At 43.5% G+C, this 16,456-nt stretch overlaps 1 protein-coding gene across 2 annotated transcripts in view; it reads right to left on the bottom strand.

Annotated features, from left to right (window-relative positions):
* The window catches only part of Pfkm (phosphofructokinase, muscle), a 60,723-nt gene that overhangs the window by 9,168 nt on the left and 35,099 nt on the right, over nt 1-16,456 (bottom strand). For both annotated transcript variants that reach the window (XM_045152726.1, XM_004668549.3), the window contains 9 exons: nt 7,419-7,492; nt 5,544-5,621; nt 3,970-4,159; nt 3,572-3,737; nt 2,905-2,949; nt 2,385-2,493; nt 2,179-2,274; nt 1,848-1,940; nt 1,155-1,280 (listed from right to left, as the gene is read on the bottom strand). In XM_045152726.1, the coding sequence (XP_045008661.1) occupies nt 1,155-1,280; nt 1,848-1,940; nt 2,179-2,274; nt 2,385-2,493; nt 2,905-2,949; nt 3,572-3,737; nt 3,970-4,159; nt 5,544-5,621; nt 7,419-7,492 (977 nt within the window). The remainder of the gene's footprint in view (nt 1-1,154; nt 1,281-1,847; nt 1,941-2,178; nt 2,275-2,384; nt 2,494-2,904; nt 2,950-3,571; nt 3,738-3,969; nt 4,160-5,543; nt 5,622-7,418; nt 7,493-16,456) is intronic.

Below are 16,456 nucleotides of genomic sequence, written 5' to 3'. Positions count from 1 at the left end.
CTAGTGGGCATGTGCGACCTTGCGCTTGCTTCACCTTTTGTGTGTCTGGGATTTGATGAGTGGAACATGGGTCCTTAGGCTTTGCAGGCAAGCACTTTAAGCGCTAAGCCACTTCTCTGGCCCCTCTTTTCTTTTTCTAAAAATATTTTTATTTATTTATTTGAGAGAGAGAGAATGGGCATACCAGGGCCTCCAGCCACTGCAAACGAACTCCAGACATACACCATACCATTTCTATATCCCCAAAAATTTTACAGAAGAAATAGCTTTATTTTTCTGAGTAATGAGTAGAAAAAGAAAAAGGATTAAATGAGTGTTCCAATTCTGGGCAGAGGTGTGGGGTGCTCACAGATAAGCTATATACCCCAGTCTTGCAGCCTGAGCTCCACTTACTCAGCAGGAAGACAGTGATCCCTGCCATGTGCTGCTCAGCCACTGACTCAGCCTGGAGGGCAGAGCTTTAGCTTCTGAGCTTGGACAGATGCAGTTCCAGTTATGGCTGCAGGTCACTGGGATTTCCGAGTCTCAGAGAGAAGCAGACCCCAAATAGGGACTATTCAGGCAGTTCCAATAATCAAGACTACCTCCCAAGCTCAGTAACCAGCCACAGTATTCACATCATGCTACCAAAGCAGTGGCTCTCCTAGAGTAGATAACCCAGCATTTTCTAGGTATTGTGTCAGGTCCTTTACATCTTCTTTCCAGTCCTTATCACCCTCAAGGTGAGCAGCAGTCATCCCATGTTGGTTTAGGGGAACATATTCAAGGAAGATATCATATAAAGACAAATTGCCCAACAAGAACTTAATAGTGTTCCCCAAGTCTTAACAATGTTAGGAGGGACATGGCATTTCTCACCCAGCATAGACATGAGAAAGGGTTTGAGGTGGACTAGTATGAAATAGTGAGTCTCATTACTAGGGAGGATGTAGGCATCCATCTTCCTTAGGAGCAGATGATGAAATTGATGCTTAGAGGAGAAGCTACTGCTCCTGCAGTTAGAGGGGTTACAGCCCACGGTGTCCTTTTCCTCAGTGTCTCTGCCTTTCCATCTGTTCCTATTCTTGAGCTACAGAAGTTAGTGTCATACTCCTGCCCCATGAGCTCCTAGACAGGGATGAGGGACTGCCAAAGAGAGTGAGGTCAGTACTTACCACCTGGACACACTCCATGAGGGGCAGGCGCACAGCCTGGTTACCAGATAGGCTCACCACACAGGCTGGGGAGTCTGGGGTCCCCTCCAAAAGTGCCATCACTGCTTCAACGCCCATCCTGCTACCCTGCAGGAGCCCAGGGAATAAGGAGCCTGGCTTAGACATACACATCTGACCCTTTCCAAATTATAAGGCTTAGTTCCACATTTAAGGGCTGTACCCAAGAGTTTAATGGGCTTTACTTCCCTATCAAGAGTTCTTCTAATGCTTGATGATTCTGTCCTCTTGCCACCAGATCCCTAGGGATTCTACTTGATTCCACCAGATCCCTAGGGATTCTACTTGATTTCACAGAAACATGTCTACAATAGTGATCAATGGGATTACTCAGGCCTAAGAATATTCCATTCTTATTTATAAAGTAGACTGCCCCATTCCAAGTAAAATGGAATAAGAGAAATCAAACTGAGTGGCTAAGATTAGAAGATTCCAGTAACTTCACTGATTCTGGGAGCTCTAACATATTGTTCTTCACTATCAGAGAGGCTATTGTCTACCATCATTTTTATAATAGAACTCTCAAGTATATGGGAATGGATGAAGGCCACAGTAGTCTTAGCATAAACCCTGCAAAGACAAGACAGCAAGGTTGGGGATTCTAAGGTAGGAGGACCACAGAGCCCTGTGACTTACCAGGATTCGGTCAAAGGCTGATGGTGTTCCACCCCGCTGCACATGCCCCAAAACAGTGACCCGAGTATCAAATCCCAGGCGCTTTACCACCAGCTGAAAGGATGAAGAGAGGGACACAGAGAGATGGAGAACATAAGCAGGGGCTAAGGTAAACCATGATGACTTAGTGTTTTGTCTTGCAATGGTTCTAGTGTGAGGAAAACAGGTAGAGCCCTGGACAGAGTATACAGCGGTTCCAAAAGAAAATGTAGGGTTAGAAGACTCAGAAACCACCAAGGGAATAGCTGTGAGTGCCATGGTGCTACACCCTCTCTAGTTTGCTCATACTAACATTCTTGATGTCTTCTGAGGTGATTGGTTTTCCATGCTTGTCGATGGCCCCCTCGGCCACAATGATTATGTTGAGACGAGAACCACGAGTCCTTGTCTGGTTAGGAAAGAGGAAACATGATTAGTGGAATTAAACTGGTGGCTGGAAATGGAGCATCCATGGAATAGGATCAAGAATTTCTTAGGGACAAAACAAAGCAGCAATACCTCTGTAAGCCGGCGACAAAGGTGTTCCTCCCAATCATCATCTGGTGGGCATTCAGGAATAAAAACCCAGTCGGCCCCACAGGAGAGAGAGGTGACAAGAGCCAGGTACCTGAGATGAGAGCCAGAAGCCTGGGCTAGGAACCACATCCCACAGCCAGCCTCACCACAACCAGTAAGTCTTCTAGTCCTCATAGCTGGCAAAAGGCTTGAGGAACCCGAGTTTCATCTTGGAGCAAATAACCACTGGCCTGTCAATGAGATGCTGCCCCAGCCCTTCCTATTCATGTTTATTTGCCATAATTGCTTTCCATCTTGGAGAAAGACTGTGCACTTGGACCTAAGCATGTATCTCCACAAGCATATACAGAGTGAAGGAGAATGGAGCAGATGCAGGAAAAGAGGGCCACGCCCTATGCGCCATATACACCTCCAGAACTGCTCCCACTGAGAGAGCCCACTGGACTCTCTGGGAAGAGGAAAGGACCATTTCTGGGTTCACGGGTCAGGATGGCAATCTTACCCACAGTGACGGCCCATCACTTCTAACACAAACGTCCTCTGGTGGCTGCAAGAGAAAGATATGGGATTTACCCAGTCTGTATATCCATCTAGTCCGGATCAAGCCAATGCCATGCCTAGTCTAGCTAGCTTCTGGGAGATGGCTTTATACTACTAGACTCCTAGCAGATTTCCTGAGAGACCAGGGAGACAGGTAGGAGATACTTTAGAAAAAAGAAGTGAATAGGGGACTCAACTAAACTGGGGTCCTGCACAGTTCCTTTGGGGAAAACTGGTACTCTTCTGTCCTCCCATTTTCTACATGACTCGTCCACCCCTGCCTGCTTACCTAAGCTGTGGTGCCCATGGAATCCAGAATCTCTGGCACAGTTGGAAAGGACAGCTCAAACTGTAGACTCCCTAGATCTGCCTCAGCCTGGACCCTGACCATGTAGGAGACCCATGGGTACTCAACAGCCCAGAGCAACATGCCTGGAAAGTAGGCTGGACAGTAGCAGAACTGAGTATCTGGGGAGCAGAGCATCTTCAGTATTCTAGGGATAATTCTTAGAAGTAAGTGTTCTACGCCAGAACACTGACCATTATAGCACAAACTTTTTAATTCTCAGGGCCTTTACCTTGTCCCATTAGCCACCTTCCTCCACTGCCTCCCACCTGAATGCTTTTACCTTTGAGCAGTGGTGGTTATGGCATCTACAATCTCTACAATCCGGTGCAAGGCAGAGTCAGTGCCGATGGTCATATCAGTGCCACAGAAGTCATTGTCAATGGAGCCAACCATACCCACAATGTTCAGGAAGCTGGACTTTGTAGCCTCCTCAGCTGTGATTTTACCTACAATAGGAAGAAAACCAGGTGCCACTGGGTAAGGTAACTAGATTGCCTATAGAACACACTGCTAGAGAGAGAAGAAACTATGGCTGCTATAAGCAATGGCAGAAAAAGGAGGGCAGAGACTGCTTATTTGTATTTGGATAGTTTTCTCCAATTGGGGCTATGTGGTGTATGTACAACATGTGCACACATGCGCATATACAAAGCAACACTGACAGAAATAATGTCTCACCAGCTTTCTGGAGGTCATTTAACAAGTCACTCCACTCAGAACGGAAAGTATCAGCCCCTGTGAGGCTGCCATCACCCCCAATGACACATAGATTGGTAATTCCACGCTTCACCAGGTTGTGGGCAGCTCGGAGTCTTCCTTCTCGTTCCCGAAAGTCCTTGCATCGGGCACTTCCAATCACTGTGCCTCCCTTTAGGGGAGAGATAGAAATCAGCTCCCCAGATCTGGGGATTATTTATTATGATAGCCCCTTTACAACACCATGATGGACCAACATAACCATGTCATTCCTACAAGTTCCCTGACATCTTTAAACCATGTCCCTTCCAAAAGAAAGGAAAATGATACTAAGACATCATGGTATCATTCTTAAACTCTGTTACAGATCTTTAAAGACTGCTAAGATCAACTATTTTGTTGATGACTTTTCACCAAAGTAAATATTTTCAAAGACAACAAGGGCATATATATGTCTGCTAGCATCTAGAACTATCTCCATCTTTCACATCTTCTTAGAAGTGTAAGTAGTAGTAGTGACTTCAGTCTTGAGAATTTCACCCAAGGGCTCTGACACCGATGAACTGTATCCAAACTATTATTAGGAACTCATCCCAGTACATTTGAGAGTATCTTTTCCTCTCTAATACACCAAGATTTCTAAAATTACTCAAACTACCAATTTGTTCTTCTTAGCCCTTTGGGGTCCATGGTGCTAAAGGCAGGAACTAACAATATTCACAGGAAAACTTGTTCTGTATAGAAAGCCTTAAATTTCTAGGGACTCCAAGAGAGGCAGAGAGACTTAAAAGTTTTCATAAATCATAGGAGCTCCTGGTATCTGTGATGGTGGGGTGCTGGAGAAAGATTCTGGCTCATTCTCAGACCACTTTATGGCAGGCACCATTGGCTGTATACAGACTTTAATGGCACTGCATCTTAAATGTCTACCTATGTATTTTGAGGGGATTTCGGTAGAGAATAGGGATCCAAATGTAATTTGTAAGCTTCTCACTAGACCAGTAAATGATGAGATTCTACTAAGCTAACCCCAGGTGGATACCAGTTAGAAGGATCCTTGGATCCCATGGAATCAAGCAGACTAAAAGCTTGTACACACTAATACCCAGGATTCCCAGGACTCTTTTGAGACTCTGCAAAGCTAACTCAGTTCCTGCTCCCCTTAATGGTCTGGTTTCAAGTTGTCTCATTTCTATCACATGAGGATGAGCTGATTTTTAAGCTCTGCTTCTGGCTTTAGTTCTCTAGTAAGGTTATTTTCAGGGCCAGACTCTCCCCGTGACCTCAGAGTAGTTTTGTTGATTATGTTCCAGTTCCAAAAGTTTTGCCTATGACCTTTCCATAAAGTGCAAACCATTCTGGAGCCATCTTCCCACCCCCTCTGCCACCCCAGGAAACCAGGGTGATGTTTTCCAATGCAAAGAGTAAAGGGCAAATGTAAGCCTTCTCTTGTCACTGAAACCCTTCACATGAAACCACACGGCAGGGCATCGGGATTCCAGAGTGGGAAAGACAAGAACAGGACAAATAGAGGACAGGAATTCTCAAGAACATACCAGCTGAAGCATCATGGAAACACTCTCCCAGGTGGCCTCTCTGATGTTCTCACCGCCATCCACCAGGCCCTGATAACCCTGTCAGGAGCAGAACACTCATTCAGCCTGCATTAGGTTGCCCCTAAATGCCCAGGGCTGAAACAGGCTGCCTGGGTGGAGATTCAAGTAACACCCTCCCAGTAGTGACCCCTGGATGCTTGTGAAAATAGTATATTTCAGTAAATCAGTTCAATATAGTCTGAGGAAGCACATGTCAAGTTTTGTTTGTTTTTTTGGTTTTTCAAGGTAGGGTCTCACTCTAGCCCAGGTTAACCTGGAATGCACTATGTAGTCTCAGGGTGGCCTCGAACTCACAGCGATCATCCTACCTCTGCCTCCTGAGTGCTGGGTTTAAAGGCACGCACCACCACACCTGGCTAACACATGTGAATTTTTTATACCATGTTCCAGTTTTCCCTCTTCAAATTATTTAATCTTAATTCCTCTTATTTTTGGTTCATCCTATTTCATTCCATTTGTTTCCCAAGAGGACGAGAAAACAGATGATTTCACAATAGTAAGGAAAAAGGCGAATGGGGATATTATGAAACTGTGAAACGTGACAGAAGGGCAGATAGACTTACAGAAAGAAGAGAGAGGGAAAAACAGGAGAGGAAACTGAAAGAATGGAGGTCAGGAGGAGCTAGAACCCATAATTCTGGCTATTAAAAAACAGTGAAGTCAGGAGTTGTAGTGCACACCTTCAATCCCAGCACTCAGAAGACAGAGGTGGGAGGATCTCTGTGAGTTCAAGACCAGCCTTGGACTACATAGTGAGCTCCAGGTCAGCCTGGGCTAAAGTTTTGGTCTCAAAAAGACCAAAAACAAAACAGGAAAGAAAAAAAAAAAAGAAGAAGAAGAAAGAAAGAAAAGAAAAGAAAAGAAAAGAAAAGAAAAGAAAAGAAAAGAAAAGAAAAGAAAAGAAAAGAAACATAGCAAGGGGCTAGAGATATGGCTCACTGGCTAAAGGCATTTGCTTGCAAAGCCTGTCAGCCCAGGTTCAATTCACCAGCTAGCCACATAAAAGCCAGATAGGTATTTGTTTGCAGTGGCAAGAGGTTCTGGCATGTCCATAAACACACACACAAAATAACATTATAAAAAACCCAGGAATTGGCTCCATTGCTTAGTTGGTTAAAGCGCCTGTCCCGTAAAAACCCAGGAAGTCGGGTGTGGTGGCGCACGCCTTTAATCCCAGCAGAGGTAGGAGGATCACCATGAGTTCAAGGCCACCCTGAGAACACAGAGTGGATTCCAGGTCAGCCTGGGTTAGAGTGAGACCCTACCTCAAAAAACCAAAAAAAAAAAAAAAAACCCAGGAGATTCTTCCTTTCTAGGCCTCTATACATGGAAATACTAAATTTTTTTTTTGTTAATATTTTTATTTATTTACGAGAGAGAGAAAGAGAATGAGAATGAGTACACCAGGGTTTCTTGTTGCTGTAAACAAACTCCAGGAACATGCTACTTTATGCATCTGGCTTTATGTGGGTACTGGGGAATTGAACCTCGGTTGGCAAGCTTTGAAGCAAGTATCTTTAACCACTGAGCCATCTCTCTAGCTCCTGGGTATACTTGCTATTCATTCTCTTTGGGAGGAAGTAGAAGGAAGATGAAAAGTTACCCCTGCTTTAAGTTCAACAGGCAGCATGAGGACTCAGTTTGTAAAAATATGGGTTCCAGCAGCCTTGCTGAAGCCAAGAGTGGGAAAGAATGACTCATGGAGACCCAAGAGCCAAGGAAAAGCAAACAGAGAAATGTAGGTAGGTAAGGTAGAGAAGGGGGAGGTAGTTTGAGCAGAGCAATGAAGTGGTAGAGAACAAACTGAGAACCAACCTCATGCACAAAGAAGACACGGGCACCTGTAAAGATTCCAACTCGAACCACAGCCCTGACAGCAGCATTCATACCTATGAGGACGGAGAAGATGATCAGGAAGAGCAGCCCTAGAATTCACAAAACTTATATCTCATTAAAGACCCACGCCAATGCCAGTCTTTCAGATAAGGTTTGCTCATTCAAGTCTGGCCTTCCCAATTCCAATGACTACAATCAGTATCAACGAGGCTCCAACTCCTCTCCCCCAAACCTTGTCTTTCCCAAGATCCTTCCTTGCTAGGACAATCTGAGAAATAATACAGCATTTCCTTGGATGTGTATTATAATGTTAGACAATGCTAAGACTTGCTCGATATTATCTCATTTAATCGCATATACAACCTTTAGTTTCCTCCATTTTACAGGTTTGAAAACTGAAACTCAAAAAAGGTCAAGGTCATAGGGGTAATACCCTTAGAAAGCTTAGATTTAAATCCAAAGTCTTAAATGCTCAAGTGAACATTCTGGATTGCTATCCAGTGATTACTTGTCTCGGCAGTTATACTAGGTTTAGGAAGCTATTTGGGAGGAGACATGGCATTAACAGTCTTTTCCTGAGTACTAGATGGTAGATTCTCTCAGCACATACACCTACATATCTACATATATATACACACCACCTTTGATTTGGTCTACAACTCAACACATGCCATACAGTTGTCATTCTCTGGCTTCCAGACTGTCAGAAGAGGTTGCGCTCAATTGTGCAGAAAGAATCAGCAGGGGACTTATTCTTTCCTGGCCTTCTGACACTCATTCAGCCAGTCAACAGAGACTTACTAACCTTCCCTGTACATGAAGATGTCTATGGAGGCTGGGCATGTTGGTGCATGTCTTTAAGCCCAGCACTCAGGAGGTAGAGGTAGAAAGATTTCTGTGAGTTTGAGGCCAGCCTGAGACTCTACCTTGAAACAAAATAAAGATGTATACAGGGAACTTAAAAATATGTCTCTCTGCTTCCACTGGAAGATGAGAGATTCTGCCTTCTTCACAGATTAGTATCACCTCTTTCCTAATAGCTGCTCAATATCAAGAACATTCTCCAAGGAGCACGGTGGAAGTGCTAACCTGTTCCAACACACAGCATGTGTCTTGTACATGTGTTCCATGTTATGAACAGTGCACTAAGCAGAGCTTTAATGGTGAGCAAAGTGGGATGGAGAGATGGCTCAATTGTTAAGGTGTTTGCTTGCAAAGCCTTTTGAGCTGGGTTTGAATCCCTGGTACCCACATAAAGGCAGATGCACAAAGTGGCACATGCATCTGGAGTTTATTTGCAATGGCAAGAGGCCCTGGCACAGCCACCACCCCCACTCCTTCTGTCTTGCAAATAAATAAATAACAGTGAGCAATATGACATGAGGATGTTCTCATTATGATGCTCAGGTATCCTAAAGACATGATGAATCAACTTCTTATGAACTGTTGTAGACACCTTCTCTCAGATAGTTTAGCATCTGCTCTTGTTTTAATCTAAAAGTTATTCATATAGCATGTACATTTGGCATTTGTTTGTAATAATAAGACTTTGGTGTACTTATACACATACAAACACCCACATGTAAATAAATAAACATAGTTTAAGAAAAAGGACTGGGAAAATGGTTCAGCAGCTAAAGGTACTTGCTTGCAAAGCCTGCTAGCCTGGGTTCAATTCCCCAGTACCCATGTAAAGCCATATACAAAAAGTAGTTATTGCAAGATCTTTAATCCCAGCACTCTGGAAGCAGAGGTAGGAGGACTGTTATGAGTTCAAGGTTAGCCTGAGACTACAAAGTGATTTCCAGGTCAGCCTGGGCCAGACTCAGACTCTACCTCAAAATAATCAGGATGAAGAAATGGCATAGCAGCTAAGGCGCTTGCTGGCAAAGCCAAAGGACCCAGGTTTGATTCCCCAGTACCCATATAAAGCCAGATGCACAAGGTGGGTGCATGCACCTGGAGTTTCTTTACAGGAACTAGAGATTCTGACACACCCATTCTCTCTCTCTCTCTGTCTCTGTCAAATTAAAAAAAAAAATTTTAAAGAGTAGGAGTAAGGTTAATCAAAATTTAAGAGGGTATGAATAAGCCATATGGAAACCTACTTTTTTGGACAACACACCCAGAAGCCATACATTGTTACTAGAAAAAAATCAGTGCCAGGGATGGGATACATTCCAGAGAGTTGTTGGCCAGGGAGGTCCCTGATGCCCCCAAAACATTACAGGCCATTCATTGCCAAGGCTCTTGGTTTCCTACCAGGAATAGATGGTAAGACTATTGCTGAAGACTCCACATGCTTGGGCTGCAAGGTCACAGAGAAATCCTGCTGGAGCTGAGCAGAAAACCTCCTCCCTATAGACCAACTAACAGAAAGCTGGAAAAAGCTACACTGCATGCAACACTATGGGAGAGAGAAGTCATCAGTAGAAATAAACAACAGTGGACACTGAAAGCCTTAAGTCTGGCCAGTCCGGCCAAATAAGCCAACAGGTGCAACAGTGGCACATCTGTTATGGGGGCAACCAACCACTGTCTGATTGGACTGGAGGCCCACTCCATGGGAGGGAATACATGCCCAGTACTGAAAACCTAGTCAAAAGCCTATGACAGGGAGGGCATGAGCCCTAGGGTGCAGTGATGATTCAAAAGGCGCCATAGTGCTGAGAAGTGACAGAGGAATGCTCAGCACTGAAATATCTCTATCTCATCCTCCAAGACTCAGGGTCCATTGTGGAGGAGGTGGCAGAAAGAATATAAGGACCAAAGGAAGGGTAGGACTCCTTACAATGTAGTCTTCCAGACAGAAAATGGCCTGGATCTCCATAACCTGCCTGGTACTATGTACACAGGACTCTCATAATAGAAGGAAAAGATGATGACATCAAAATAAAAAGAGACTAATTGAAAGGGGGAAGGGATATGATAAAGGGTGGTTTTGTGAAGGGGAAAGTGGGGGAGGGGTGGGAATTATCATGGTTTATTGTCTATAATTATAGAAGTTGTCAATAAAAGATTTTTTTAAAAAGGGAGGGGTATTGTGTCTGGTGTTCATTTGCAGTGGTAAGAGGCCTTAGCATGTGTGTGTGCATATACACACACACACAAATAATTTTCAAAAATTACTCACATGTTCTTTAAATTAATTTTTTATAAGAATAGGATATTTTCCTTCTCTTCCCTCCCTCCCCTTTTCTCTTTCTCTGTTTCTATAGGCAGACACAGTATTTATTACATGACTATTAATTCCAAAATATTAGGTCAGGCATGGTGGTATACACCTTTAATCCCAGCACTCAGGAGTCACAGGTAGTCACTATGAGTTCCAGTCCAGCCTGAGACTTCATAGTGAATTCCAGGTCAGTCTGGTCTAGAACAAGACCCTACCTTGATTTAAAAAAATAAAAATAAAAAAAGGAAGGAAGGAAGATAAATTAACTAAACATCTTTCATGTTCCTGTGCTGGGCACTGGAGACACAGTAAGAACAATACAAAATCTAGGAACCCAAAGATAAAGGACTTGCTAACTGTCCTCAAGATACATTAAATATGGAGCTGGAGAGATTGCTCAGTGTTTAAGGTACCTGCCTACAAAGGCTAGTGACCAGAGTTCAATTCCCTAGTACCCACGTAAAGTCAGATGCACAAAGTGCCACATGCATCTGGAGTTTACAGCAGCTGGCGGCCCTGGCATGTCCATTCTCTCTCTTTCTCTCCCTCCCTCTCTCTCTCTCTCTCTCTCTCACACACACATCTTGAAAATAACTAAATAAATAAATTTAAAGATATATAAAATATGGTAATCATTCCTAAAGAACAGATGAGCACAAAGTACTGTGGGAACAAGGGCAACAAAACCAGCCAGGAGGAAGTCAGAATCCAATATTTATCCTGAGATCTAAAAGACAACTTCTTGGGCTGGAGAGATGGCTTAGCGGTTAAGGCCATTGCCTGCAAAGCCAAAGGACACAAATTTGATTCCTCAGGACTCATGTAAGCCAGATGCACAAGGTGATGCATGTGTCTGCAGCTGGTCTGCAGTGGCTGGAGGCTCTAGCATGTCTATTTTTTTTTCTCTCTCTGTCTGTTTCTCTATCTAATACATAAACAAAAATATCTAAAATAATTTTTAAAGTTTTAAAAAAGACAATTTCTTTTTAATTCTAAAGTGTTCTAGGCAGGAGGAATAGCATAAGTAAAGGTGAAGGTCAAAAAACAAAAAGCAGGTGGCACATGCCTTTAATCCCAGCACTCAGGAGGCAGAGGTAGGAGGATTGCCATGAGTTCAAGGCCACCCTGAGACTACAGAGTGATTTCCAGGTCAGCCTGGGCCAGAGTGAGACCCTACTTCGAAAAAACAAAAATTAATTAATTTAATTTAATTAAAACAAAATTATAGATGATCCAGAATCTCTAAGAATTTTGAGAGTACAGGAACAGAAGATCTGCTTATCAGGAGCACTCTGGCAGCTGGAGAGAGGGGTCCCTGGGACGAGGTGGTTCTCTGGCATCCTAGATAAGACTTGAGCGACTCACTGGAGGGGGCTTTAACAGGACAAACATACTGGCCAGAGGACACTTAGAAATGAATTAAAAAAAAAAATGCCGGAGAGATGGCTTAGTGGATAAGGTCTTTGCCTGCAAAGCCAAAGGATCCTGGTTCAATTCTCCAGGTTCCACATAACCAGATGTACATGGTGGCACATGCATCTAGAGTTCGTTTGCAATAGCTAGAGGCCCTGGTATGCCATTCTCCTTTCTCTTCTTCTCTGTTTCTAATCAATAACTAAAAATAAAATCTTTTTTTTTTTAAATAAAAAAAAGGAACTGGAGCCAGGTGTGGTGGTGCACGCCTTTAATCCCAGCCCTGGGGAGGCAGAGGTAGTAGGATTGCCATGAGTTTGAGGCCACCCTAAGACTCCATAGTTAATTCCAGATCAGCCTGGGCCAAAGTGAGACCCTACCTCAAAAAAAAAAAAAAGGAATTTGATCCAATTGCCATAGCAATTAGATTTCATGGCACTTGAGAAAGAAATGCCCCAGGCTGATTTAGGCCAAAATTTAAACTGGCTGCTGGGCGTGGCGGCACATGCCTTTAATCCCAGCACTCAGGAGGCAGGGGTAGGAGGATTGCTATGAGTTCGAGGCCAGCCTGGGCTAGAATGAGACCCTATCACAAAGAAAATACAATAAAAATTTACGCAGGGAAGAGGCTTCTTAGACGAAGCACCCAGTGTGTGAGAGAGGAACAAAACCAGTCAATACAAGGCAGGCAGTGCTCCAGGGGCAATGAACAGAGCCAGCTCAACCCCATCAGTAAGATATAAACTGCTGTGTGCTTGCCAGCCTGCCACAGGTCTATGGGAATCTCTGCTGACTCTGGAGTTCTGAAACATGTATCAGTAATCTTGGGAAATAAGGAAACAGTTTTCTTTTGAAATGTATAAAGTAGAATACTCCTCCCTGACTCCAAACTGATTAAAGGGGTGGAGGTGAAGGTGAAGGACATATCTAAAGAGAAACAAATTACTTAAAAGGTTTTTAGTGTAAAGCAAATATAATAAATAAATAGTCATAGGCATATAATATCCAAATGTGCTCTATAGAAGAAAAATCCCATAATAAGGAAGATTTTTTTTTTTTTTTTTGAGGTAGGGTTTCGCTCTAGCCCAGGCTGACCTGGAATTCACTATGTAGTATCAGGGTGGCCTTGAACTCATGGAGATCCTCCTACCTTTGCCTCCCAAGTGCTGAGATCAATGGTAAGCACCACCATACCCAGCTCAGGGAGATTTTGTTTTAACCCTCACTTCTTCTTTGACCTTCTTCTGACCTCAACCCCACCAATCTCTACAAGGCATCCGTCCTACCTCTAAACTAAATGAGTATTTTCCAAAAAATCAACTTGTGTTCTAACCCCTAGATCCCTAAAAATCCCAGAGCGGGGTATACAGACCATATAAGAAGTATCAGAAAATCTCTGGGCTCCCCTACCCAACCTCACCTCAGACCTAGTCTGGTCCTAAGCCAGTCCTGTTCAGTCTGTTCTTGGCTGTTCCATGCTTCCCTAAATAGCTCTCTATGAGCAGCTGCGTGACTTACTAGAAACAAGACGAAGGATAAGATTACAGGCAATATGTACAAGGTATTCTGGGTACAGGCAGAAGGGGCCTTGGAGAACACTATAAGCAGTTGGAGTCTCCAGTTACAACCGGGGAAGAGGTCTAGGGGAGACAGCTATGAGTAATGGGCCTCTATGAAAGCAAGAAGGGGGATGTGGAGGAGGGAAATGATTTAGTCGCATCAAAAAAAAATTTTTTTTGAGACACGGTCTCGGTCTCAAGTATCCTAGGCTGGCCTTGAACTTGCAAAGACAAGGATGACTTTGTATTTCTGATCATCCTGCCTGCTGGGATTATAGGTATGCACCATGTGTGGCTGGGATCAAACCCAGGCCTTCTTGTGTATGCTAGGCAAGTACTCTACCAATGGAGCTGCATCCCTGGCCCAATCATAATAATAATTAGTATTAGTATTAGTATTTTGTATTTTGAGGTAGGGTCTCACTAGCTCAGGCTGACCTGGAATTCATAATGTAGTCGCAGGGTGGCCTCAAACTCATGGCAATCCTCCGACTTCAGCCTCCCAAGTGCTGGGATTGGGCATACGTCACCATGCCCAGCCCAATTATAAATTTTTTGAAAGCTTATATTAAAGTTTCTTCCTGCTGGGCATGGTGGGTGGTGCACACCTAGAATCCCAGCACTTGGGAGGCAGAAATAGGAGGATTTCCATGAGTTTGAGCCCACCCTGTTACTACATAGTGAATTCCAGGTCAGCTTGGGCTAGAGTGAGACCTTACCTCAAAAACAAACAAACAAACAAAAATAATAATAAAGTTTATGTTGACTATCTTGGTACTAGAATGCGATTCTACCAGAAGAAAAGAGAAAAGCAAGAAAAAGCCAGGCCAGGGTCTCCAGCCACTACATGGTTGTGCATTCTTATTCTGATCACTTTCAAAACTCAGACTCTGTGCCCTCATACCCCTGTTTCATCAGTTTAAGATTCTATGACTCATCACAATCACAATCAAATAAATATTACTTAAAAAATAAAAGTCTAGCTTTATAGCAGACAAATAAGAAATACCATGAGAACAAAAGTTACCTTTTTCATGAATGCATCCTTAGCCACTGCCATCCTTCTTGGTCCTAGCAGGCGCTCAATAACTCATTTCTATTTGCTATCAATCCACCAAGCACCACATTTGAACAAGGGATTAGTTCTCTTCCATTTGCCTTTTTCTTTGAAATATTCTCTCATTATTCCAAATATATTGCTCATTTTTATGTGACCAAGAATCCCAGTAATACATAAAATCTTTTCTCATTTACTTCTTCACAAAAGGGCACCATGCAAAGTGAATGAGTGCTTAGTACAAAGTCTAGGAAAGTCTAGAATCAGAAGTACAAAGGAGCCAGGCGTAGTAACACATGCCTTTAATCCCAGCACTCGGGAGGCAGGGGTAGGAGGATCACCATGAATTCGAGGTCACCCTGAGACTCCATAGTGAATTCCAGGTCAGCCTGAGCTAGAGTGAGACCTTACCTTGGAAAAAAACAAAAACAAAAAAGAAGTACAAAGGAGAAATAGACCAGACCAGATGAAATCTTTCTTTTTTTGTTTTTTTCCAAGGTAAGGAGACCTTACCTTGGAAAAAAACAAAAACAAAAAAGAAGTACAAAGGAGAAATAGACCAGACCAGACGAAATCTTTCTTTTTTTGTTTTTTTCCAAGGTAAGGTCTCACTCTAGCTCAGGCTGACCTGGAATTCACTACGGAGTCTCAGGGTGACCTCGAATTCATGGTGATCCTCCTACCCCTGCCCCCCAAGTGCTGGGGTTAAAGGCATGCATGACCATACCCGGCTGCTTTCTTTTTAAAATAACTCTCTCCATGTCTTATCAACCTTTTCAAAGAGATTCTTCAACATACATTCATCCTAACACCTGGGAGGCAAAGGTAGGAGGATTGCTGCGAGTTTGAGGCTAGCCTTGGACTTGAGTGCCACATCAGCCTGAACTACAGTGAGACCCTACCTAAAAAAAGAAAAAAAGAGCCAAGTGTGGAGGCACACATCTTTAATGCCAGCACTCGGAGACAGAGGGAGGAGGACTGCCATCAGTTCGAGGCCATCCTGAGAATACACAGTGAATTCCAGGTCAACCTGAGCTAGAATGAGACCCTGCCTTCAAAAACCAAAAAAATAAATTAATTAATTAAAGCCCAGCATGGTGACACATGCTTTTAATCCCAGCACTCAAAGAGAGAGGTAGGAGGATTTTGCCATGAGTTCAAGGCTAAAACAAAAACAAACAAAAAAATTAATGTGGGGAGCCCTCCCACATACACACAAAATTAAAATGGGGGCTGGACACTCTATATCTAAATGACACCTTCCATGGTTCAGGGTCCATTGCAGAAGAGATAGTGGAAAGAATGTAAGAATCAAAGGAAGGGAAGGACTCCTTACAATGTGCTCCTCCAAACACAGAATAGCCTGGCTATCCATGACCTCACAGTGCCTGACACTACCTACACAAGACCATCATACTAGGAGGAAAAGATCATGATATCAAAATAAAAGAGACTGATTGAGATGGGGAGGGGATATGATGGAGAGTGGAGTTTCAAAGGGGAAAGTGGGGGGAGGGAGGGAATTACCATGGGATATTGTTTATAAGTATGGAAGTTACCAATAAAAAATTATTTAAAAAAATACATAGCTGAAAAAAAAGTGGGGGCTGGAAAGATGGCTCAGTGGTTAAGGCACATGCCTGCAAAACCTAACGACCCTGGCTCTATTCCCCAGTACCCACATAAATACAGATGCACAATAAGGCACATGCATCTGGAGTTGGTTGGCAGTGGCTAGAGGCACTGGTATATCCATCCTCTCCCTCTATCTCTTTCCCGCTCCCTCTCTGTCTCTTCTCTGAATCCTTCTGCT

This window comes from Jaculus jaculus, chromosome 6, assembly GCF_020740685.1.
Source record: "Jaculus jaculus isolate mJacJac1 chromosome 6, mJacJac1.mat.Y.cur, whole genome shotgun sequence".
In the NCBI taxonomy this organism is placed as follows: domain Eukaryota; kingdom Metazoa; phylum Chordata; class Mammalia; order Rodentia; family Dipodidae; genus Jaculus; species Jaculus jaculus.
This window is presented reverse-complemented; position numbering and strand designations above follow the sequence as displayed.